The 25,593-nt window shown below is 50.7% G+C and overlaps 1 protein-coding gene across 1 annotated transcript in view; it reads right to left on the reverse strand.

Annotated features, from left to right (window-relative positions):
• Positions 1 to 3,649: 3,649 nt before the first annotated feature.
• The window catches only part of DOC2B (double C2 domain beta), a 33,489-nt gene continuing 11,545 nt past the window's right edge, over positions 3,650 to 25,593 (reverse strand). Inside the window, exons 4-9 of the mRNA XM_025851549.2 lie at positions 22,955 to 23,064; positions 22,680 to 22,806; positions 19,823 to 19,980; positions 8,874 to 8,955; positions 7,871 to 7,967; positions 3,650 to 7,252 (exon numbers count right to left, since the gene is read on the reverse strand). Coding sequence (XP_025707334.1) covers positions 7,116 to 7,252; positions 7,871 to 7,967; positions 8,874 to 8,955; positions 19,823 to 19,980; positions 22,680 to 22,806; positions 22,955 to 23,064 — 711 coding nt within the window. The 3' untranslated portion in view covers positions 3,650 to 7,115. The remainder of the gene's footprint in view (positions 7,253 to 7,870; positions 7,968 to 8,873; positions 8,956 to 19,822; positions 19,981 to 22,679; positions 22,807 to 22,954; positions 23,065 to 25,593) is intronic.

Consider the following 25,593-nt stretch of genomic DNA (forward strand, 5'->3'; position numbering starts at 1 on the left):
CTCCGTAGAGCATATGACTCGATTTCTGGGTCATGAGTTCAAGCCCCACTTGGGGCATAGAGCTTACTTAAAAAAGAAAAGAGGGCGCCTGGGTGGCTCAGTCGTTAAGCGTCTGCCTTCGGCTCAGGTCATGATCCCGGGTCTTGGGATTGAACCCCACATCGGGCTCCCTGCTCTGTGGGAAGCCTGTTTCTCCCTCTCCCGCTCCCCCTGCTTGTGTTCCCTTTCTCGCTGTGTCTCTCTCTGTCAAATAAATAAATAAAATCTTAAAAAAAAAAAAAAAGAAAAACCATGCAGATGAATGGATAAACAAAATGTGGTATGTTCATATTTTTCAGTCACAAAAGGAACAAAGTTCTGATACTTACTACGACATGGAGGAGGCTTGAAAATATTACACTGAATGAGATAAACCAGTCATAACAAAGCAAATATTTGATTCCGATTATATGTAAGTTCCTTAGAATAGGCACTTCATAAAGACAGTAAAATAGAGGATACCAGGGGCTGAGTGTGGGGGAAATGGGGAGTTCTGTTGTTTAATGAGCACAGAGTGTCTGTCTGGGATGATAAAAAACTAGAAATAGTTAAGATGGTTGCACCAGATTATGAATGTACTTAATGCAAGTGAATTGTCAACTTAAAAATGGTTAAAGTGATTTTATTTTTTCCTAAAGAAAGGCAGACTGCCCCATGCAGTGCCTCATTTTGTTGTGTCTAGAGTCTTGGAAGCTGACTACCCTACGTTTTCCTACAAATGGACCTTGAAAGCTGGTTTCGAGGTTCTAGCGGGTGAGGGCAGCTACTCATACCCTTGACTGAAAAACGGTCCTCCTCCATCAGGAAAGGTTGTCCTCTTTGGGTACACAGCTTCAGAGGGACATACATGGAGTGGTGGAGAAGGAAGGAGACACCTGCCTAGGCAGCCAGATCACCTGAGTCAACCTTGGCGATCAGGAGGGTGACAGATGTCACAGCCAGATTGCCCTCACATCCTAAAATGAAAAATTTTATATTTTACCACGATGAAATAAATAATTGAAAAGGATTGTCCTCCACACAATTTTACTTTATTTTAATTTTTTAAAGATTTTATTATTTATTTGAGAGAGAGAGAGGGATAGAGCACAAGCAGGGGGAGCAGCAGAGAGAGAAGGAGAAGCAGGCTCCCCGCTGAGCAGGGAGCCCGATGCGGGGCTCGATCCCAGGACCCTGGGATCATGACCTGAGCCGAAGGCAGACGCTTAACCAACTGAGCCACCCAGGTGCCCCCTCCACACTCAATTTTAATTTTGTTTTGTTCCCTTCACTTTCTATCATACATTTCCAAGACATCTCATCATGTTTATAATTTTTTTTATTTTTTTTTAAAGATTTTATTTATTTATTTGAGAGAGAGAGAATGAGAGACAGAGAGCGCGAGAGGGAAGAGGGTCAGAGGGAGAAGCGGACTCCCTGCTGAGCAGGGAGCCCGATGTGGGACTCGATCCCGGGACTCCAGGATCATGACCTGAGCCGAAGGTAGTTGCTTAACCAACTGAGCCACCCAGGCGCCCCTCATCATGTTTATAATTAAGAATGGAAATGACTACATGACTTTCTAGCCTTCAGATGGGCCATAATGGAAGTTAAGTCCATTCCTTGTTTCTGTAGTGTTTTGGTTGTTTACCAGTCTTTGCTTTTCGAATGGTTACTGCCCTAGGATACTATGGCGATGCTTTTTGGCTTTTGTCCCCTTTTCTTCCCTTGGCTGGCACCTCTTCCTCCTTTCCCACTGGCTCAGGGACTTTTGAGAGACATGCTTGAAACCTGTGTGCCTTGCCCATAGCCACGGTTTTATTATGTGACCTCACCCTCTGGCCCTTTGACCCCAAGGAGGTGAGTTATAATCTGAACTGAGCCATTTCTCTCCTGAGAAGCTAAATAAGAGTCAGAAAATATTCCAAGGTAGCAGTGGCTGAAAAGCCACCCCAATTTGGGGCTGAGGCCACCATTTTGGATCATTTGTCTACTAATGAATCAGAAAGCCTGTGTTGACAGAGGCAAGATGGAGGAAGGTGCAGAGCAGTAAAGAAAACCCAGGAAGCTCTGAGAGATCTTGGTTTCCCAGTTTTCTGATTCTCATAATGTAGTAATTCCATTGGCTCACAGCTAGCCCCTGGGAAGCCACACAAATGCTCCCCAGTTCAACATGTTCTCCAGATAAGAGATCGTGCCTACCTGTGGCCAGGGGACACACAGAAGGGAACTGGGGCCCATGACAGATAGGAACCCACTGGGCAAAGGTGAGCATAGCCTTTGGTCCAGATGACAAGGACCCTGAGAGTCAGCCCTGGAAAATCTTTCCTGGCTGAGCAGGACCCTGCTAGTTCTGGGAGCTTGGGGGATGAAAAGGGTAAACCTACAAGAAACCTAGTGGAACCTGGGCATCTTCCACTAGACGTGGCAACACCATTTGCTTCTTATAGCAGCATAGGGTAGAGATTAAGAGTATGGATTCTGGAGCCACAAGGCTTGGGTCCAAATCCCAGCTCTACCCTTTAATTATTCCTTAAGCATGCTCCTCTGTTCCTCAGTTTTCCCATCTATAAAATGGGGACTGAAACATTATAATTATGAGGAATAAATGAGTATAATACTTAAAGCAGTCTACATGTCTGAGAGCTCTATATGGGTGTTACTACTGCTAATAGTTCTGGCATCTTCTCTCTGGTTCCTATTATTTTCTTAGAGTCCTTAAGGACTCCCTTCCTGCTGAAATAGCACAAGAACAAATTGCGTTTCCTCAAATGATCTTTCTCTTTTTTACCCTCCCTTAGCGCTCTGGGCTTGTGTGGGGTTTGCTGCCTTCACTGGTGGTGGAATATCTAAGAGGAGAGACTGCAGGTTTGTCTTCTACCAGGTGGCCCTGTTACAACTGAAATAAGCTCCCATCTCACACCGAGTGAAAACCAGTCTTTATAAAGTGCTACTTGACCTGGTCCCCTGGTCTGTGCCTTCATTTAGGGCTCTTCCCTTGCCTCACCCTGCTCTTGTTAGTCTCAGTCATGCCACACCTGTCCCCATCACTAGGGATACTGGCCATTCCCCGACCTAAACATTCCATTCCAGGTATCTCCATAACTCCCTCCCTCCTCCCCTCTGGGTCTTAGATCAAAAGTCACTTTCTTTGGAGGTCCACCTCACCTCCCTATTTAAGCCCAACCCCCCCACACCTAATTCCTTTGTCTTTTTTTTTTAAGTAATCTCTACCCCTAGTGTGGAGCTCAAACCCACGAGCCCTGGCTGTCTTTGCTGATGAATCAGCCCCCAGGTGCCTAGACCAGTGCCTGGTGGTAGAGTTAATATTCCACAGCTGTCTGTTGAATGAGTGCATGGCAGCATGGCATGCTGATCCTGGCATAGAAAGTCCGGGGGGGCATTAGTTGGATCCTGGTTGTGTTGCTTACCAGGTGTGTGATTCAGCACGAATATTTAACCTCTCTGAGCCTTTGTTTTCCCATCTGTAACTCGAAACCTACCCTCAATGAGTTCTGGGTGGAGCGTTAAGGGAGACAACGTGCTGAGTGCGCCTCGGTTGCCATTCTCTCGTTCTTTCCGGTCCTTTCATCCAAATCTATTTGAAGGAGTCTCTCAAGCCAACGCGATTGCAGTGAACGTTTTCATTTACTTTGAATTATAGGTCATTATAAATATTAACAAATAAGACTTAAAAAGGACATCGAGTAGGTCAGACGAAAGTACAAAAATCGAGTGTGGGGCTGCAGGTTAAGGACGTGTTGTGCAGCCGCCACATGGTAGCAAAACGGTGGTAAGCAGTGCGCGAGCGTCTGCGTCGACAGCCAGAGTCCATGCATCGGAGGTTCTCTTGCTGTGAGAACGAACAAATGGCCGGACATGCACGGGCCGGGAGGCGCAGTTCCCGCTCTCGCCGCTAGGGGCCAGTCGGTCACCGCTCCGGGGGTGGAAGGCGGGCCCGTCTGGGATTGGCTAGTGGTGGCGGGGGGCGGGGGGCGGGGAGAGGCGGGCGTGGAGGGAGCAGCGCGCCGTCGGGCGACCTCCTGGTTACAGACACCAGACTTGGGAATGGCTTCTGGCCGTGGTGGGGGAGGGGCGCCAACGTTCCCGTCTTCGTGTGGGGCTGACAGACCAGAGGAAGGATGCCAGTCTGAGGTCGAAGGCAGAGCGGATGACTGCAGCGTCCCAAAGAGCTGTCACAGAAATCCCGTCAGTGAGGGGTCAGGAGCAGTGCCCGGCCCTGGCGAAGAAGAGTTCCTCACTCCCGGGGGGGGAGGAGGGGGGTGTCTCCTCCCTAGGCGCCCCACCCCCCACTTGGGCTGGTTGTCCTTTAGACCCATCTTCCAACCTGTCCCTGTGGTCAGCTGGGACCAAGTCTACCCTTGCACAACCTGGGGCAGTAGAGAGCCCTACATGGGCTCCTTACACTCGCTGGGCCTCAGTTTCCCCGGTGTCTGACAAGGACGTTGTATTGGGTCAGACTCACGGGCCCTTCTAGCCTTGCCATGTAGCACTTCGGTATCTTCACAGAGCAGCTCTGGAGCTCCTTTCCTAAGGAGGCCCTCGGAGAGGCAAAGCTGGAAGATACCCAGGACTCACCCAGCTGGGAGGCCCCGCAAACACAGGCCAGCTCTTTCCTCAGTCCCCCAGAGGTTCCCCCCACTCCAGCCTCGGGGAGAAAAGAGGAGCCCCCGCCTCAGCCCCCATGAGGAGGAAGGCCTGGCCCGCGGACTCAGAGGTTAGGGAGGGGTGGCTGAGTTCCGGGCCTGGACCCTGGGGGCCTCTGGGGACGTTCTAAGTGGATCAGTGCTTTCAAGGCCATCCAGCGGATGAGGCCACAGGACAGCGCTGGGGGCCCACCCCTCCATCACGCGCCAGAGCTTCCCGAGTCTTCTGAGCGTGTCTGCAGAGCAGCCCGGGAGGGAGAGGACTGGCGAGTACTGTCTCCCAGACAACCAGAGGACGTGGCAGTCACAGGACCTGGGCTGAGTCCTGGTTTGCCCTTTCCCCGCTGTGTGACACTGACAGACTACTCAGCCTCTCTGAATCTGTTTCTCCGTCTGTCAGCTGAAGATGACAAACCCACCTCACAGAATTGTGAACATCCATTAAGACAGTGCGTGTAAAACCCTTAACATACACAGAGCCGCCTCAAAGACAGGAAAACCAAGGCTCTGCGACCAGCCAAGTTGCCAGGTACGGTGTGGGGGCCCGGGGCCTGCTGTCCTCGCAGACTGGGCAACGGCCGACGGGCACTTGGTGGAATTCGAATCATCACCCGAGGCCTCAGACGGTGATGTGCTTCGTGTCTGCGGCAGGCAGGGCTGAGCCCCGGGCAGGCGGCTAACAGGACGGAGCTCCTTCCGCAGCTCTGCGCCGGGGCCGAGGCGGGGGCCAGGAAGCCTGGCCTACCCCAGCTGTGGGAGCGCAGGGAGGCCTCACTCAGGCTGGCCACTCTCCCTCTCTGGGCCTCTGTTTTCCGTTAGTGCAGTGCTGGGGCAAACACACGGATTCCCTGGCTCCGCATTTGTTCATACAGCAGTCTCGAAGGCCCCTCGGTAGGCAGGAAAAGCTTGGGACTTCGCACGTGGGCCCCCAAATTGCGATGCCCTCAGTCTGACTCAGGGTGCCAGGCCCATCAGGCAGGGTGTCTCTCTCAGCCCGTGGAGGCAGGAGCCAGCCTCACAGGCCTCTCAGAAAGGAGGCCCTGGACTGCCGCCCAGCACTCCTGAGAGGGACGTCCGTGGCCACAGGAAGGCCAGGATGTGTGGGCGTTCACCGGGACCTCTCACTCCCCAGGCCTGGACTCAGAAGCGGGGGGTGGGTGAAAGGAAGAAGGGGGTGAAGATGGGCGACTTTTTGCTTCATGAAAAAAAAAAAGGCGGGGGGGGGGACCCTTTTCTTGATTACAGCTGTTCAGCTGGTAAGAATTGAGAGGCGGGATCCAGCCTCCAGGTTCCTTGCGAGGAGGAAGATTAAAGTTGGGAGAACTGGGTCTGAGGAGTGAACTAGACCCTGCCCCCAGATCAGTCTCACCACGGTGCTGCCATCACTTCCCCCAGAGCTATGAGCTGGGGCTGGCCTGGCAGGCAGGGGTGGGGTGGGAGCTGGGGTGGGTGACATCACCTCTAGGCCCCACTCCTGTCCTAACACAACCCTGTCTCCAGAGTGAGACCCCAGGTCTTGCACAGAGACCCTAGCCCGATCACCATACCCTCCCCTCTAGGCTTTTATAGATCATTCTCACTGCACACATTGCCCTTCCCCTTTGTCTGCCCAGAAACTCCATTCACCCTTCAAGGCCTTGAAGCATCACCTCCTCCGGGAAGCCCTCCCTGCCTCCCAGGAGAGTCAGAGTCCATGGCACTCACAGGTATGTCAGCCTGGCCTTGGCATTCCTCCCTCCCTGTTGTGATGGTTTGTTTTTAGCTCCTTGATTAGACAAGGAACTCTCAGAGGGCAGGCCCTGGGTCTCATTCATCTCCAAGGGCTTGTGGAATCACTGAGTGAAGTGCTTGCCAACTGCCCATGTTCAGTGAGAGCCTGTAGGAACTACCACACTCCTTGCTCTCGGGTCAGCTTTTTTCCACCCGCCCAGTAATGCCAGAGATGAACGGATGTAGTAAGAACCTCCTTTTTGGGAATACTTTCCCAAATCTCCTTCCCCCCCCCCCCACGCCCCTCTCCCTAACGTCCCTCTCGGGAGTTCTCACTGGCCCTGCCAAGGCGCCCCTGCACTCCTGTTCTCTCAGCCTGGGGTCCCCGTGACTTACTGCTGACCTCCACTAGGGCCCTCAGCCCCCGGACGGCCCCATTCCCTTCCCTGGGGTGGGCGCGGAGGCCAAGGTCCTCTCCCCGCTCCCGCCTTCTTGGGCCCCCAGAGCAGGCCCGGCTCTCTGGCCCTGCCGTCCCCGGAGCGGCGGGGCCCTCCACAGCCTCCGAGCAGGGGCCGCCGGGGCGCCGTGTCCGAGCGGGCATCCTGGATCTCCCCTAAGATGAGGGCCGAGGCCCTTGGTGGCAGCTGAGGAGGCCCAGGGCCAGGCCGGTGCTGGGCCAGGAGGCAGGCAGGGGTGGGTGCGGCAGCAGGCGGGGGCCGGTCAGTCGCTGAGCACGGCCCCCGGGAGCTCGTTGGTGAGCGTGTGCCAGCGCTCGATCCGCTTGTCCTTGTTTTTCAGGCAGTCAAACCAGTGCTTCAGGCGCTCGCCCTTAGCGTTGATGCCCAGAACCACACCGCCTGCGGGAAGGGAGCCGGGGGGGGGGGGGGGGCCGGGGACACGGTGACTCCCAGGGGCCTGGGGGCAGGTGCCCCTACCCCAAGGCCACCACCTCCCGATTCCGTGCTCCACGGCTGTTCTCCCCACCCCGCCCGCCGGGCTCTGAAGCTGGGCAGTGCTCTGCCAGCCACGCCGCACTCTTAGCCGGCCCTCCTGCCCCCGCCCGATCAGGGCCCTGGGGGCCCGTCCTTCCCCTCTCCAGGACCGGAGCGAGGCGGGGGGCCAAGTGCAACGTCATGCGTTGGGGGCCGAGGGATGGGCGCAGCTCTACTCTGCACAGCAAATGAAGCCGACCAGGAGTTTGGGGCCACCGCGCTCCGCAGTCCAAAGCACCGACCACCATCACCTCGCACCCCTGCTCCACCAAGACCGCTGTGTGGCCTTCCCAGGCCTCCTTCCCTCTCTGGGCCCGTCTACTCGTCTGTCACATGGAGCCAGACTGGATAAGGTCTGAGGCCCCCTGTGTCTGAGGGCAGATAGTCTGGGGGACAGCTGGGGCCATAGAGGCCAGGAAGGAGGGGCTGTGGCCTGGATTCAGGGCCATGTGGCCAAACGGCATTCTCATCGTGTGCTCTTACCAATGAAGTCGTTGGATTTTCCAATGTCATAATCCCAAACAGTGACTTCCAGAGTCTTCTTCGCCAGGTCCCCATGCTTAATCTCGTAACAGAATTCCTGGTGGCCAGAAGAAGAGAGTCAGGGCCAAGGCCACAGGGCCTGGAACTTGGCCAGTGGCCAGGAAGGCTCTGAGGTGTGGTGAGGGGTGTGGTGAGGGGTGTGGTGAGGGGAGGGAGGGAGGGAGGGAGGATGGTCAGTGCTCGGTGGTAGACGAGGGCAGATTCTCACCCATTCCACCCACTTCTGCCTGGAGCCTGGCTGGGTCCTCAGGGCCCCCTGCCCTCCAACCTACCTGCTCCTCTGTCCCTGAAGCTGCTCTCTCCAGATCCCCAAGAGCTTCCTTACTGCCAGATCAATACACACGTGCTGGCCTTGGTGTGCCTGACCTCTCTTGGGTCTGCTCTGCTCACCACTCCCTTCTTTGTGAAACTCTCTCTTCCATAGGCGCCTGGGATGATCTGACATCTGGTATCCCCTTCACCCTCTGGAAGCACCTCCTTAGTCTCCTCTGCCGGCTCCTCCGTCACTCAGGCTCTTCCCTAGGCCCCTCTGCTCCTCTCCAGATGTATCTGGCCCCTGAGCTGAGGACCTGGGTATCCACCTGGACCAGACCTTCTCAAGGCCCCAGGGCATCTCACATTCTCACATCCCACCCAGAGCTTCCCCCACCTCACTTGCACCTCCCCTCTTGCTGTTGGGCTCCCCCATTCCACCTCCACATCCTACGTGGCCATGTCCCATCAATTTGACCCTGGAAAGAGCCTTCCAGGCTTCCCTGCCCCTCCATCCATTCCACCTTGGCCTGGTTCAGCCTGGCCTGTCTCTCCCCTGCCCCCCCTGTGGCCGAGGGCTCTCCTGGTGGCCCCTCCCACCCCTCAGTTCCCACAGTAGCCCTTGGAAAACTCAGTCCCCCCAGGCCCCCTGCCCTGGGGGAGAGCAAGCAGCTTCGCCAGCCCCTTGTACCTCATTGAACTCAGGGTTCAGGGTCTTCTTCTTTACTGCTGTCTTATGTTTAGATTTCTTGTCCACATCTGGCTTCAGGTATCTGGAATTATAACCAACCGATGGGCAGAGGGTGGGGAGAAGCTGTGGGTACAGTTGGAGCCAGCAGGCCTTGGAAGAGCTTTTTGCTCCCTGGGCTTCCCATTCCTACTAATTACAGGATACCCAGCACTATTCTGTGGCAAAGGTTAGTAGTGGTCAGCTGCAGGCGGAGAAGCAAGTGGTTCCTTTGTCACCTAGACTTTTGTCTGCACCCATTTCTGAAGTTAACCATAGAGTCTCCTTCTCCCCTAGAGGTTTTTCCTTGTTTCCGGAAATCTAATTTTCATAAAGCTTTCATTTCCCACCAGAAAAACATTTTTAGCAGAGTTGGTTCCTTGTTAGAGATTTCCCTTTTTTTAAAATAGCAGATTTATTGGGTGCCTGGGTGGCTCAGTCGGTTAAGCGACTGCCTTCGGCTCAGGTCATGATCCTGGAGTCCCGGGATCGAGTCCCGCATCAGGCTCCCTGCTCAGCAGGGAGTCTGCCTCTCCCTCTGACCTTCTTCCCTCTCATGCTCTCTCTCTACCATTCTCTCTCTCTCTCTCTCAATAAATAAATAAAAATCTTTAAAAAAAATAGATTTATTGACATACAATTCATATACTTATGAAAATCCTCTTTCTAAAGTATGTGAATTATCAGATGTAATTATATAAATACTGTCTGTAATATGTAATGTATTCGCATATTCCCGGAGCTCTACGACCATCGTCTCTACCTCCCTGGAACTTTGAGGGAGAGGGAAGCCTGGCTTGTGAGCCAGCTCCTCTATAGGTCTTAGCTCCTTAGACTTTGATGCAGAAGAGCTTTCATCAGGCTCAGAGAGGTAAAGGGACTTGCCCAAGGTCACACAGCTGCTCAACACAGGGCTGGTACTCAGAAGCCGGGACAGGAGCTCCTTTGCAGATCTTCTTACCCTGTCCCTGAATAGACACTTGAGTGATAACTGTCCTGCCTCTGCCGAGGGTGCTTTGGGGGTGGGGACAACCCCTGTCTCACCACGGGCTTCCCGGCACCCTGCTGGGGGCTCAGTACACTGGGTAGGTAGGTCAGCAAACATCCGCTGAATGGCTGAATTCCTAGAAGTGAAATTACCCACCCAAAGGCACACATGTATCAAGCTTCTTGCTTCATTATGCCAAACTGTCCTCTGAAAAGACCAACTAGATGATGCACAGTACCCTCAACAAAGCTGAGTATCGTTGCCTTAAAATCCTTGCTGGTTTGCAGTAATCTCTTGAACATCAGCCTTAGTAACATATTTATGGATGTGTCTCCTCAGGCAAGGGAAACAAAAGCAAAAAATAAACTATTGAGACTACACCAAAATAAAAAGCTTTTGCACAGCAAAGGAAACCATCAGCAAAATGAAAAGACAACTTACTGAATGAGAGAAGATATTTGCAAATGATTTATCTGACAAGGGGTTAATACCCAAAATATATAAAAAACTTATACAACTCAACACCAAAAAACCCCAAATAATCTGATTTAAAAATGGGCAGGGAACCTGAAAAGACATTTTTCTAAAGAAGACATACAGATGGCCAACAGATACATGAAACCAATAACCATCAGGGAAATGCAAATCAAAACCATGATGAGGTACCACCTCACACCTGTCAGAATGGCTAGTGTCAAAAAGACGAGATGTCAGTGTCGGGGAAGGTGCAGAGAAGAGGTGGCGCGCCTGGGTGGCTCAGGCGGTTAAGCGTCTGCCTTCGGCTCAGGTCAGGTCCTGGGATCGAGCCCCGCATCAGGGTCCCCGCTCAGCGGGAAGCCTGCTTCTCCCTCGCCTTCTGCCTGCTGCTTTCCCTGCTTGTGCTCTCTCTCTTTCTCTCTGTCAAATGAATAAATAAAATCTTAAAAAAAAAAAAAGATCTGGAGAAGAGGGAACCCTCATTCACTGTTGGTGGGAATGTAAATTGGTGCAGCCACCGTGGAAAACAGTATGGAGGTTCCTCAAGAGATTAAAAAATAGAAATACTGAATTCCATTACTGGGTATTTACACAAAGACAATGAAAACACTGATTCAAAAAGATATATATACCCCTGTGTTTACTGAAGCATTATATGTAATAGCCAAATTATGGAAGCAACCCAAATGTCCACTGATAGATGAATGGATAAAGATGTGGTGTATGTATATGTGTGTGTGTGTCCGTGTGTACATACAGAGTATATATAGGTGTGTGTATATATGTATGTACACACACACACAAAATGGAATATTAACCATAAGACAGAATGAGATCTTGCTATCTGTGGCAACATGGATGGACCTGGAGGGTGTTATGCTAAGTGAAAAAGTCAGAGAGACACATACCATATGATTTCACTTATATATGAAATCTGAAAAGCAAAGCAAATGAACAAAAAAACCAGAATCATCCTCATAAACAGAGAACTGGTGGTTGCCAGAGGGGAGGGAGAGGAAGGGGAGGGGACAGGTGAAATAGGTTTAGGGAATTAAGAGGTACAGACTTCTAGTTATCAAAAAAAAAAAAAAAATCCTTGCTGGTTTGAAAGGCAGAAAGTGGTATCTCATTGTTGATTTGTATTACATAAATAACACCAGTTCATTATAAAAACACTACAAAATATGTATTGAAGAAAGTTGGATGTGGGAGAGAGAAATGAGGACATAGATCCACACAAAAACCTGTTCTTTAGCAGCTTTATGCAGTCATCAATAGCTGGCAAGTCACAAAAACCAATAGGAAACACTTAACAAAATGGCAATAAGCACACACCTGTCAATAATTACTTTAAATCTAAATGGTCTAAGTGCTCCAATCAAAAGACAGAGGGTGGGGTGCCTGGGTGGCTCAGTTGGTTGAGCGCCTGCCTTCGGCTCAGGTCATGATCCTGGAGTCCCAGGATCGAGTCCCGCATCGGGCTCCCTGCTCAGCAGGGAGTCTGCTTCTCCTCTGACCCTCCCCCCTCTCATGTGCTCTCTCTTTCTCTCTCTCTCTTTAAAAAAAAAACACAAAAAAACAAAAGACAGAGGGTGACAGAATGGATAAAAAAGACTAGACCCATCTATATGCTGTCTACAAGATACTCGGTTCGGACTTAAAGACACAGACTGAAAATGAAGGGATGGAAAAAGATATGCCATGCAAATGGAAGCAGGGGTGGGAGTGAATGGCAGTGGGGGGAGGCAGGGGGATGCCGAGGTAGCAATACTTACTTACATCAGACAAAACAGATTTTAAAACAAAGACTAACAAGAGACAAAGAAGGACATTATAAAATGATGAGGGGATCAGTCCAACAAGAAAATATGATAGTTATAAATATCTATGCTCCCAACATTGTAGCATCTAAATACCTAAAGCAAATATGAACAGACATAAAGAACAAAATTGACAGTAATACAATAATAGTAGGTGACTAACATCCCAATTACATCAATGGATAGATCATCCAGACAGAAAATCAATAAGGAAACAGTGTCTTTGAATGGCACATTAGACCAGATGGACTCAAATTAACAGACAAAACAAACAAACAAACAAACAAAAACACAAAAAAACCAGACATGTACAGAGCTTTCTATCCAAAAACAAGGCAACACACATTCTTTTCAGGTGCATATGGAACAGTCTCCAGGACTGATCACCTGTTAGGCCACAAAACATTTAAGGGGTGCCTGGGTGGTTCAGTTGGTTAAGCATCTGACTCTTGATTTTGGCTCAGGTCATGATCTCAGGGTTGTGAGATCAAGTCCCATGTCAGCTTCCATGCTCAGCATGGAAATCTCTCTCTCTCTGTTTCTCTGTCTCTCTCTCCCCTCCCCCCGTCCCTCCCCGTTCTCTTTCTCAAATTAAAAAAAAATTTTTAAAAACTCTACATTTAAGAAGATTGAGGGGTGTCTGGGTGGCTCAGTCGTTGGGCATCTGCCTTCAGCTCAGGTCATGATCCCAGGGTCCTGGGATCGAGCCCCGCATCAGGCTCCCTGCTCCGCGGGAAGCCTGCTTCTCCCTCTCCCACTCCCTCTGCTTGTGTTCCCTCTCCGCTGTGTCTCTCTCTGTCAAATAAATAAGTAAAATCTTAAAAAATGGTCCAAAATCTCTGGGATGCAGCAAAAGTAGTTCTAAGAGGGAAATTTACAGTGATACAGTCCTAACTCAAGAAACAAGAAAAATCTCAATCTTACACCTAAAGGAACTAGAAAAAAAATAACAAACAAGCCCAAAGTTAAAAGAAGGAAATAATAAAGATCAGAGTAGAAATAGATGAAATAAAGTCTTATAAATAGGAAAATACCCCCCTCAAAAAAGGAAAATACCAGTGAAACCAAGAGCTGGTTCTTTAAAAAAATAAACAAAATTGATAAGCTTTTAGCCAGACTCATCAAGATAAAAGAGAGGACCAAAATAAATAAAATCAGAAATGAAAGAGAACAACTGACAACAATATAAATGATTATAGATTAGTATGAAAAATTACATGCCAACGAATTAGACAACCTTGAAGAAATCAATAAATTTCTAGAAACATACAATCTTCCAAAACTAATGAAAAAGAAATAGAAAATCTGAACAGACTGATTACGAGCAACGAAACTGAATCAGCAATCAATCAAAAAAACTCCCGACAAACAAAAGTCCAGGACCAGATGGATTTGCAGGTGAAATCTACCAAACTTTTAAAGATGAGTTAATACCTATTCTCTTTAAACTATTCCAAAAAATGGAAGAGGAAGGAAAGCTTCCCAATACATTCTTTATGAGCACAGTATTAGCCTGATACCAAAACCAAAGACACTACAAGAAAAAAAAAAAAAGGAAAGAAAGAACTACAGGCCAGTATCTCTAATGAACATAGATGCAAAAATCCTCAAGGAAATATTAGCAAACCACATTCAACAATACATTAAAAAGATCATTCACCATGATCAAGTGGGATTTATTCCATACATGCAAGGATGGTTCAATATCCACAAATCAATATGATACACCACATTATATGATTATCTCAAGAGATGCAGAAAAAGCATTTGACAAAATTCAACATCCATTCATGATAAAAACTCTCAACAAAGTCAGTTTAGAGGGAACATATCTCAGCATAATCGAGGCCACATATGACAAACCCACACCTAACATCATACTTGGCAAAAACCTGAGAGCTTTTCTTCTTAGATCAGGAACAAAACAAGGGCACTTGTCACTTTTATTCACCATAGTACTGGAAGTCCTAGCCACAGCAATCAGATAAGAAATGTAAAGGCACCCATATTGGTAAGGAAGAAGTAAAACTGTCACTATTAGCAGATGGCATGATACTATACATAGAAAACTCTAAAGAGTCCACCAAAGATCTGCTAGAATAAATTAATCCAGTGAAGTTGCAGGATACATAATGAATATACAGAAATCGGTTGCATTTCTATGCACTAATAATGAGTTAGCAGAAAGAAATTAAGAAAACAATTCCAGGGGCACCTGGTTGGCTCAGTTAAGCGTCTGACTCTTGGTTTCAGGTCAGGTCATGATCTCAGGGTCCTAAGACTGAGCCCCACTTTGGGCTCTGCTCTGGGTGTGGAGCCTGCTTGGGATTCTCTCTCTCCCTCTGCCTCCTCCCTCCCCTGCTCATGTGCTCTCTCTAAAACAAACAAACAAACAAACAAATAATATGGTACTGGTGAAAAAACAGGCACATACATCAATGGAACAGAATAGAGAGCCCATAAATAAACCCATGCTTATATGGTCAATTAATATACAACAAAGGAGGCAAGAATATACAATAGGGAAAAGACAGTCTCTTCAATAAATGGTGCTGAGAAAACTGGACCACTTTTTTTTTTTACACCATATACAAAAATAAACTCAAAATGGATTAAAGACTTACGTATAAGACCTAAAACCATAAAACTCCTAGAAGAAAATATAAGCAGCAATCTCTCTGACATCAGCCTTAGCAACATTTTTCTAGATATGTCTCCTCAGGCAAGGCAAACAAAAGCAAAAATAAGCTATTGGGACTACAACAAAATAAAAAGTTTTTGCACAGCAAAGGAAACCAACAACAAAACGAAAAGAAACTTACTGAATGAGAAGATATTTGCAAATGATATATCTGTTATTGGGGTGAATACCCAAAACATGTAAAGAACTTATGCAACTCAACACCAAAAATATCTGACAAAGAAGACATACGGTTGTCTAAGAGACACATGGGAAGATGCTCAACATCACTCAGCAACAGGGAAATGCAAATCAAAACCACAATGAGATAGCACCTCACACCTGTCAGAATGACTAGAATAGAAAGACAAGGAGAAACAAGTACTGACAAGGATGTGGATGGAGAAAAAGGAACCTTCATGTACTGTTGGGGATGTAAACTGGTACAGCCACTATGGAAAACTATCTAGAGGTTCCTCCAAAAATACCAAGGGGAGGGGCGCCTGGGTGGCTCAGTCGGTTAAGCATCTGACTATTGATTTTGGCTCAGGTCATGATCACAGCGGCTTGAGGTCGAGCCCCACATCAGGCTCCGCGTTGGGCATGGAGTCTGTTTACGATTCTCTCTTTCCTTTTCCCTCTGCCCCTCCCCTGCCCCGCTCACGCACCTGCTCGCTCTCTCCCTGTAAGAAGAAAACAAATACTAAGGGGAGTGGGAAAAACAGGCTTGCAGGTATAAAATGAGTAAGTCATGGGGATAAGATGTGCAGCATAAGGAATATAGTCGGTGGCACTGTCACAGGGTTGTATGGGGACAGACTGCAGCTACATTTGGGGCAAGAACAGCATCATGTACGCACTTGTTGTATACCTGAAACTGACATAACATTATCTGCCCACCATCCTTCAATTATAAATAAATGGTAGGGTGGAAAAAAGAAAAGTATATGATCCAGTAATTCCACTACTGGGTATTTATCCAAAGAAAATGAAAATGCCAATTCAAAAAGATAGCTGCGCCTCTGTGTTTACTGCAGCATTATTTACAATAGCCAGGATATGGCTAGATGAATGGATTAAGATGTGAGACACACACAGGAGTATTACTCAGCCATAAAAAAAAAAAAAAGATCTTGCCATTTGCAACAATGTGGATGGAGCTACAGAGTATGATGGTAAGTGAAATAGGTCAGACAGAGAACGACAACTACCATGTGATTTCACGCATATGTGGAATCTAAAGAATGAAACAGGGGCGCCTGGGTGGCTCAGGTGGTTGAGTGTCTGACTCCTGATTTCAGCTCAGGTCATGATCTCGGGGGCATGAGACTGAGTCCCACGTCAGGCTCCTTGCTCAGCGTGGACTCTGTTGGAGATCCTCCCTCTCCCCCTCCCCCTTCCTGTACTGAATAAATAAATAAATAAACAAAACAGTAAAAAAAAAATAAATAAACAAACAAAGCAGAAACAGACCCACAAACACAGAGAACAAACCGGTGATTGCCAGAGGGGAGGGAGGTGATCACAGGGGTGGGCAAGATGGGTGAAGGGGAGTGGGAGCCGGGGCTACCAGTTCTGGAAGGACTAAGGCAGGGGGATGAAAGGCACAGCACAGGGGATAGTCAACAGTGCTGGGGCAACAGTGTTATATGGTGACAGGTTAGCGACACTTGGGGAGAGCATAGTGTATACAACAATCCAGTCACTATGTTGTACACCGGAAACTAATGTAACATGGTGGGTCAACTGTACTCAAAAAAAAAAAAAAAAAAAAGGAACTCAAGTGCACTTCATCATAAAGTGAACTCAACAACAACTTGTGGTTTCTCTATGGATGACTACTTGGCAATAATGAATCTCCAATGCATTATGCTATATGAAAGAAGCTAATTCCAAAGGCAACATACGGAAAGTTTGCCTTTAGAAGAAAGTCTGGAAAAGGCAAAACTATTGGGACAGAAAACGTATCAGTGGTTGCCCGGGGCTAGAGGAACTTTCTGGGTGATAGAAGGATTCTGTATCTTGACTGTGGTGGTGGTCACAAGATTGTATACATCCCCTGAACTTCAAAAGGGGGGAAACTTACAGTGTGTAAATTCTATCTCAATAAACCTGACTTTTAATCCAGCATAGGACCCTGGAACTCCTGTCAACCTGGCTGGTGGACACTGAGCCAGATTTTAAAATCTCACCATCATTTTGGCTTTGGATTGTCTTTCCTTCCCTGTGGGAACTCTAGCATCACAAGTTACAAGTGCAGGCACTTTATCGCCCTCCCCAGTCCCTCCCTCCCCAGAGACACTGCTACTGTGACATTCTCTGCAGGGTTTGAGATACACAAATGTACAGAAACAGTATCACACTGGCACTGTTCCGAAGTTTGCTTTTTGGGATCAGCATGTTTGGATAGCTATCCATGTTAATTTACCTAGTCCTAATGTATTCATTCTAACTGCATTGTACTATATTATACATATGCCACATTTTATGAATCTATTCCTCTGCTGACAAATGCTTGGCTGTTTCTGGTGTATGCCCATGATGAGGAATGCCGCGGTGCACAGCCCTTCACCAGTACACGGGTTTCTAGGATACAAAACGGGAGGGGAAATAATGCAGCCAAGAGGGTGTGCACACTGGCCTCATTGACTGGATATTACCGACTTTCCCTCCAATGGTTATAAAGAGTCTCCTGCTGATTTTCGGAATGGTTATGGCATTTCCTCTCACAGTGGTCTCTAATCCACCGGAAATCACAGTTTTGTTAATGGTTGAGGTGGTGACCCAATCCACTTTTTTTTTTTTTTTTTTAATGTGGAAAACCAGTAGTCCCTGCACCATGTGCGGGGAACATCCTTCCCCCAATGATTCTGGTCAGCTTCCCATTGTACCTGGCACTGCTCCTGGGCCTGGTGGCATTGGATTTTTAAAAAAATAACAGCTCTACTAAAATATGATTCACATGTTGTAAAATGCACCCTTTTAAACTATACAATTGAATGGTTTTTAGTCCATTCACAGAGTTGTGAAACCGTCACAATCAATTTTAGAACATTTCATCTCCTCGGAAAGAAATCCGGTTACACCCCCACCCCCCCACTGCCTCTCCCAGCCCCTGGCCACTACTCATCTAATCTGCTTTCTGCCTCTGGATTTGCCTATTTCGGACTTTCATATAAATGAAATTATATAAGGTGTGGTCTTTTGTGTTTGGTTTCTTTCAGTTAGCATAATCTTGTAATAATCTTTTCAAGGTTCATAGATGTTAAAGCATGAATTATTACTTCACTCCTTTTTTTTTTGGAAGAGAGACAGAGTGAGTACACTGAGGGGAAGGGGCAGGCAGGAAGAGAATCTGAAGCCAGCTCCACATCCGGTGCGGACCCTGACGCGGGGCTCAACCCCATGACCTCAGATATGACCCAAGCTGAAATCAAGAGTCGGACATTTAACCGAGTGAGCCACTCAGGCGCCCCTTCACTCCTTTTTATAGCTGAATAATAATCCATTGTATGGATATGGCCCAGTTTGTTTCTCCATTCATCAGTTGATGGACATTTAGGCGGTTTCCTTTTGTCCACTGTGAATAATGCTGCTATGGACATTCACGTAGAAGTGTCTATGTGGACGTGTTTCCACTTCTCTCGGGTGTGCCCCTGGGTGTAGAATTGCTAGATCATCCGGTGACCCTGTGTTTAACCTTTGAGGAACTGCCAGACCATTTTCCAAAGTGGCTGCACCATTTTTGTAATAGGATTTTATTTCTTTACTTAAATAAAATCTCTAAAAATAGTCTCTACAGGGGCACCTGGGTGGCTCAGTCATTAAGCGTCTGCCTTCGGCTCAGGACATGATCCCAGGGTCCTGGGATCGAGCCCCGCATCAGGCTCCCCGCTCTGAGGGAAGCCTGCTTCTCCCTCTCCCACTCCCCCTGCTTGTGTTCCCTCTCTCGCTGTGTCTCTCTCTGTCAAATAAATAAATAAAATTATAAAAAAAAAAAGAAAGTCTCTACACCCAACATGAGGCTCGAACCCACAACCCCGAGATCAAGAGTCACTTGCTCCGCTGACTGAGCCAGCCAGGTGCCCCTGTAATAGGATTTTAAAACCGAGAGAAATAGAATAGTGGCCAGTGGGAATGGTAGCCCTGGCTTCCCATGGCCTTTGGCACCTGGGGCTCCCCACCGTCCCCTTAGGCCAGGCTTATCCCTGCTTCTGTGTCTTAGCTCCTTTATTCCTCGACCTAAGCAGGAACACCTCCTTTTGGCTGGGCCAAATTCCTCTCCATGTCCCATCCTCCAAGAAAGTCTCACCGTGAGCGCACACTAATGGCCATCTTTTATTTGCGGAAGGCCCAGAGCCCTGATGGTGCTCAGTGAGCCACCTGCTTCCTTCCATCTGAAGGGCCACCAGCTCCTGCCTTCCCCTCAGAGCGAGGACCACAGCCTAGCCTGGGGCCCATGTTGCTTCACACGGCCCCCCGACTTAGGGTTTCTCTTCAGTATCCCCGTGAGCCCCGCTGGGAGGCTGGGTGGCCCCTTAGCAGCACCCGTGGCACCAGCACAGGGCTGGGCGCAGGTGGGCAGCACTACGTCCTAGTGGAGCTTCTTCCCTGGATCTCTGGTCTGGCCCAGGCCCACCTGCTCCTGCTAACGGCCCCTCCTGAGGTCACAGTCAAGGGGAGGTCTGAATGAGGAGTCAGGAGAGAACTCCTCTCTCTGCATGACCTGGGAAGCCACTCGAGTTCCACAGGCCTCAGTTTCCTCATCCGTGAAATGGGGCTGGCCAGACTTAACCCACAGTGTTGCCAAAGGAGTCCGGCAGAGGCTACGCCCCTGTAGGCGCAGTTGCCCACTGTGCTTCTGGAGCTCTGTTGCTGCTTTGCTCCACTGAACTCCTTCCTTCGAGGGGAAGGGGGAGGAGATGGCTGGCCTGGGCCACACACTCACGTCTTCACGTAGGGGTCCGAGTAGCCGTTGGCGTCCATGGCCGCCAGGTGGGCGCAGCGCACAATGCCGACCAGCAGGCCCTGCTTCTGTGAGCTGTACTTGAGGGAGATCAGGATCCGACCCCGCTCCTCCAGGGACTTGTCTTCAGTCTTGTCCACCTGTTGGGCAGGCAGCCACTTGGCTATTCTCACCTGCTCCCACACCCTCCCTCAGCCATGGGCTACTGAGGCGGTCTGCTGGCCCAGGGGATGGGGAGGGGTCACCTTGGCCTCAGCCCCCTGCAGGTGCTTCCTGGAGCCCCTTGGGGAGCACCCAGAAGACAGAGTTTTGACATATTCCCAACTCCAAGGGGAGCAGGGAGGCAAACAGCGGCTGTCCAGGCCTCAGGGATCAGACCTCAGCTAGAGGTGTCCCCCTCCACCTCCCTGCCCCAACTAGCCTGAGATTTTCCATTCCTTACCCTCCTGAGGCCACTTTCCACCGTCTGGCTCCTGCTCTTCTGGAACTCCTTCTCCTACCCTCTGTCCACCCGGACACCCCCAGCTAGAGCTCCCAGGTCCCCTCCTTAGGCTTCTCTGCCAGGCTTCTCTCACTGAAGTCCCAGCCATGTCTCTTTGCCCATGATGGTCCTCTGCTTGTCACTAAAGTGATTCTCCATGTGGCTCCTCAGAGGCAGGGGCCATGCCTAACACCTCTCTGGAGGTGGGGCTACTGTGAGGCCAAGTGAGGGCCACCTTCCCCAATTCCCACACCCACAGCAGACATGATTAATTGATTGCTGCATTTACTCTGAGCTCAAAGGAAGCTTCAGCATCTTTTAGTGCTGGCAGACATCATTAACAGACCAGACTAGGCATGCGAGATTGAACGCTCTGCCACTCTGGCCTAGGGCTTTGTGTAGATGGCCTCACTAAAACAGTGATCTTGTGCTAGTTTGCGTGAGGTATGAAAATTAAACAATATAAACGAGCAGGAGTGTTTTCAGCCGTCTTTCTGGGGCTGGGACATTATACATTGGGTTGTTTCATAAGAAGCCCATTGAACTGGGCATTGTTCAGTATTTACTGAGAATGACTAATGTTCACACACCACGTGAATCTAAAATGTACCATCAAAATGTGTCTTTACCGCCAGAGTACTCATCCTGAACTGCACTCCTGTGGCCACCGTATGTCTCTGAATCTAGAGCGATGAGCACTAGCAAATTCAAGCAAGGCATGCCCATACTCCCACGCAGCCACGTGCATGAACACGCGCGCACACACACACCCCACATCCTTGAAAACATGGCAGACAAACGCTCGCACACACACCCCTGCGCGCTCACGTCCCCACACAGCTGTTTGTTACGCCAGGGTTCAAAACTCCAACACAACTTAGTAGGAGTTGATGGTGCCTTTTACAAGTGACATAGATCATTTGGGAAAACTGCGTTTTGGTTCGTGATTAATAAAATAGAAAAGGCTATACCCATCATACAAATGTCTATGAGTAGGAAAGAATGGGACAAGGGAATAAAATGTGATCAAATTATGCAAAAAGGCAGAGCTGGGATCTTGGCCTCAGGCTGACTTTGTCCCAGGGCTTGACTTGGGCCAGCCTGCACAGAGCCTAGGCCCCACCAGGGAGGGATGGGTTGGCCGCTAGGCTCTGTCCTCTTGAACTTTCCCCTTGCCCAGGCCTGTAGGGAGGACAATGTCCTAAAAAGGGAGCCCTGGGGGCGCCTGGGTGGCTCAGATGGTTAAGCGTCTGCCTTCGGCTCAGGTCATGATCCCAGGGTCCTGGGTTCGAGTCCCGCATCAGGCTCCCTGCTCAGCATGGAGTCTGCTTCTCCCTCTGCCTCTGCTCCTCCCCACTGCTCCTGCTCTTTCTCTCACTTGCTCTGTATCTCTGTCTCAAATGAATACAAAAAAAAAAGGAGCCCTGAACACTGGGCTCCTGGAAGGTCTTGGGACCCTGGGGCCTCTTGGTCAATGCCTCCTGGCCCTTCTGAACAGGGTGAAGGCCAGGCCAAGAGATGGGTAAGGGGAGAGTGGAGGGAGGAGGGGGAGAGGGGAGGGAGGAGGGGGAGAGGAGAGACACAGATGGACAGAGCTTGGGGTGGGCTCAGCTGCTGCAGACAACAGGAGGCAAGACTGGTTTTGACATTATTTTCAAAAAATTGCAATTTCTAGGAAAGAAGTATTTTCTGTCTCCTGTAGGTAGCTCACAGGCACCTCATGCCTATCACGTTCCAGTTGAGCTCCGGAGCATCCCCAGCTGCTCCTCCCACAGCCTCCACATCACAGTGAGTGACCCGTCTTTCCAGGTGCTCCCCCCATCCACGTCTGGGAATGCTTGATCTGCCAGCACTTCTCTTCCTCTGCTGGGGCCCCGGCCCAGGCTGGGTCAGCCTCATCCCCTCACAGCCCTCCCCACCCTCAGCCTCCTCTCCCTCCCAACCTCCACTCATCGAGCCTGCTAAACAGTCAGATGCCCTCGCCCCTGCCTGGCATCCCTCAGTGGCCCGCCTCACTCCCAGCTCCCCACCCACCAGCCTCTGATCTCGCCTCCTAGGACCCAGTCCCATCCTGCTCCCTGCCCCACGCAGCGGGTATCGCTTGTGCCTCCAACGGCTTCGCACCTGCTGTTCCCTCTGCCAGGAATATCCCCCAAACCTCCAGCGCGACCCTGATCCCTGTCTGACATAGGCTCTGTTCGGGTCATTCACTTGGTCTGGAGTCTGTCTGCTGCCCAAGCTCCGTGCGGCAGGGATTTTGGCCCGTTCCGCCAGCACCTGAAGCCGTGCCAGGCACTGAGTGGGTGCTCCCGGCAGGGAGGGCCCTGCACAGCCCGTGGAGCCCCGTCACCCACTCACCGGCAACTGCTTCTCCAGGCAGATGCTGAACGTCTTGGTGTGGTTGGCTTTCAGCTTCTTCAGGGGCACGCGCGTCTCCCCGATGAACTCGTTGTGGCGGAATTTGTCCTCATCGCACACGGAGATCCTGGAGGATGGGCGGCACGGCCTGCTCTTCAGACACACGGGGGTGCTCCCGCTTTGCTTCCCAAGTCAGCAGGGATTTGTGGGGGAGGGGGGCTTGCAGGTGAGGTGGGGGAGGGGTGGGGGGCAAGGAGTCTGGGGCCCTCACCCACCGCAGGGTCTTTCGAATCATGTCTTCATCCGTGATCCCGTAGTAAGTGAGGGTCTCATTCCACGTGGGGTTCAGAGTGTTTCGGAGAGTTTTCGTTCTGAGTTTATTTGCCTGGTGAGAGCAGAAAAGATGCTCTGAGCATCAGGGAGCTCAAGGGGCAGAATAATGGCCCCAAAAATGGCCTTGCCCGGTCCCCAGAAACTGAATATGCTGAGGGGAATCAGTTGTTAATTGGCTGACTTTATCTTTTTTTAAAAGATTTTATTTATTTATTTGACAGAGAGCAGGGGGAGGGGCGGAGGGAGAGGGAGAAGCAGACTCCCCACTGAGCAGGGAGCCCAATGCGGGGCTCGATCCCAGGATCCTGGGATCACGATACGAGCCCACGAAAGGCAGACACTTCACTGACAGAGCCAGCCAGGCGCCCTTGGCTGACTTTAAAATATGGAGATTATCCAGGTGATCTGGGCAGGCCTCACGCCATGTGATTACAGGGACCTTGGAAAGACAGAGGCAGGAGAGGAGCGCCAGAGGGACACGGAAGGAGGGAAGAATTTCCATGGGGGTGTTGGCGAGGAAGATGGAGGGGCCGAGAGCCAAGGAGTGTGGGTGGCCTCTAGGCGCTGGAAAAGGATGAGAATCGCATCTCCCCAAGAGCCCCCAGAACGGACTGCAGCCCCGCCGCACTGGACTTGACCCGTGTGGGAGCCGTGCCACCTCACCCACGGCCCTGGAAGGCGGGAAACGTGTGGTGCAGGCCACTAAGAGTTGGAGGTAATTGGCCACTGCAGCTCTCGGAACCTGAAACCTGGGGGGGGGGCTCCCCGCCACCGGGCCCCAAGTATGTGCTGAGGGGGGTGCAGAGGTTCCACAGGAGGGGCTGGGGCTGCCGGGGAGCTCTCCCACACACCTCCTTGCCTTTGCGCAGGCTGTGCCCGCTCCCTGGAACGCCGCCTCTCCTAAGGAAATGCCTGTGGGGTGGCGTGTCCAAGCTGCCACGCTGCTTCCCCTCCTTCCCCTGTGCTTCTCTAGCTCTCGGTCCTCGGGCTCCTCCCGGTCTTGCCCGTTCAGACTCAGCACCATGACTGCATCTCCTGGATGACCGCCACCGCGGCCCGGCTCTGAGGTGAGGCAGGCCCGCGTCCCGAGCGCCGCTCCATCACCTGCCTCAGCCCCGTGCAGCCCAGCAGCTTACTTACCCTCTGTGAGTGGCAGGCTCCCCACTGTATAAAAGGGCATCATCATACCTCAGGAGCCTGCTTTTCAGAGACCACTGCCCTATGGGGGAAATCCTGTCCGTGTGGGAAGATCCCTATCACTCAGCCTTGCAGTATTGCCGATTCTAGGTCCTGTTGAGTCTAGGGACTCACAGCCGTTGAGCTCCTGGGCTGGGGACACTGCCCTGGTCACACTGCCCTCACAGCCCTGGGAGTTCCAGCTGCAACAGGGGGACATCGAGGCCTGGAGCCGTGAGCAGCTTCCCTGGGCATACACAGGTGGTGGGCCACTGCCCTGCCCTCCCAGAGGCGGAGTCATCGCCTCTGTCGGGTGGCCCTCCTGGACTGGCGGGGAGCCTCGGCCCTTACACACCGGCCCAGAGGGCTTGGGCCTCAGACTCAGCTCGGGCCCCAGCAGCCCCGGACTCCTCAGCCTGGGCGCAGGACTGCTCAGGTGGCCTGGAAGAGTCAGTGGCAAGGGAGGCCCTCTGCCCAGGACAGCGTTCCCGTTACAGGCTCCTCTCATCAGGCCACTTGAAGGCCAGGAAGTAATTCCCCAGCTCTTGGTTTCATAGAAAGAGGCCGGGTCAAGAACACCAGCCACTGGGCCCTGCTGTGTCTTGGGGCCCATGTGCCCCGCCCCCCTCTGGTCTCCTCTTGGAAGCAAAGCTGCTAGGCTCTAGTTGGTCCCCATCCCCTCCCCAGCACCAGGGCCCACATAACCTGCCCCTTGAAAAGTCTGTGGGTCCCAGACCCAACTCTGAAAAGATGATCTAACCCTCCCTCTCATGAAATTAAGAATAAAACACCACTGAACTGTAAGACACATTTAAGAAAGTCTAAACACTTCTGGTCTTCCAGTGCTGAAGGTCACCTTGATGCTTTTGTTTAATAGCAAATTTTTTTCTAAAAAAATTTCTCTTTTCCTAGGCGTACCAGTGCTTGGTCGGCCTGCTGGGTCACCTAGTACAGGAACAAGGGGTCTGTGGTCCAAGAACTGGGCAGAATCTATCCACTCATTCCCCCTTGTGGAGTGTCGCAGGGCAGCCCATCAACATGTTAAAGGCTCTGATAAGTCCTAGAGTAAAGGAACCGGTTTACCCAGACTTCCCAATGTTATCTGGCCACAGAGCCCTTTATTCCCCAACCCCCACATAGTAACCTCCAACTGAGTCCGCTTCTTATAAAATGCTGGCCTAGAAAGTCTCTGGAGGGTTTCCCCAATTCATCAGTCAAGTCATACCGACTTGAGGTTCCCGGGAAGTCTGGGGGCTGTGGGGCTGACTGGGTGCTCTGGGTGGAGGTGAATCGCTGAGGTCCCATCAACTTGCTTGGTCTGTGAGGGGGTAGGGGACGTATGCCCCTCCCTCGGTGTCCCAAGCTCAGCCAGGGTCCCCGGTCACAGCAGGCAGAGCTGGTTGGC

The sequence above is a fragment of the Callorhinus ursinus genome, unplaced genomic scaffold (assembly GCF_003265705.2).
Source record: "Callorhinus ursinus isolate GAN/ISIS: 27379988/994484 unplaced genomic scaffold, GSC_fseal_2.0 scaffold34, whole genome shotgun sequence".
NCBI lineage: Eukaryota > Metazoa > Chordata > Mammalia > Carnivora > Otariidae > Callorhinus > Callorhinus ursinus.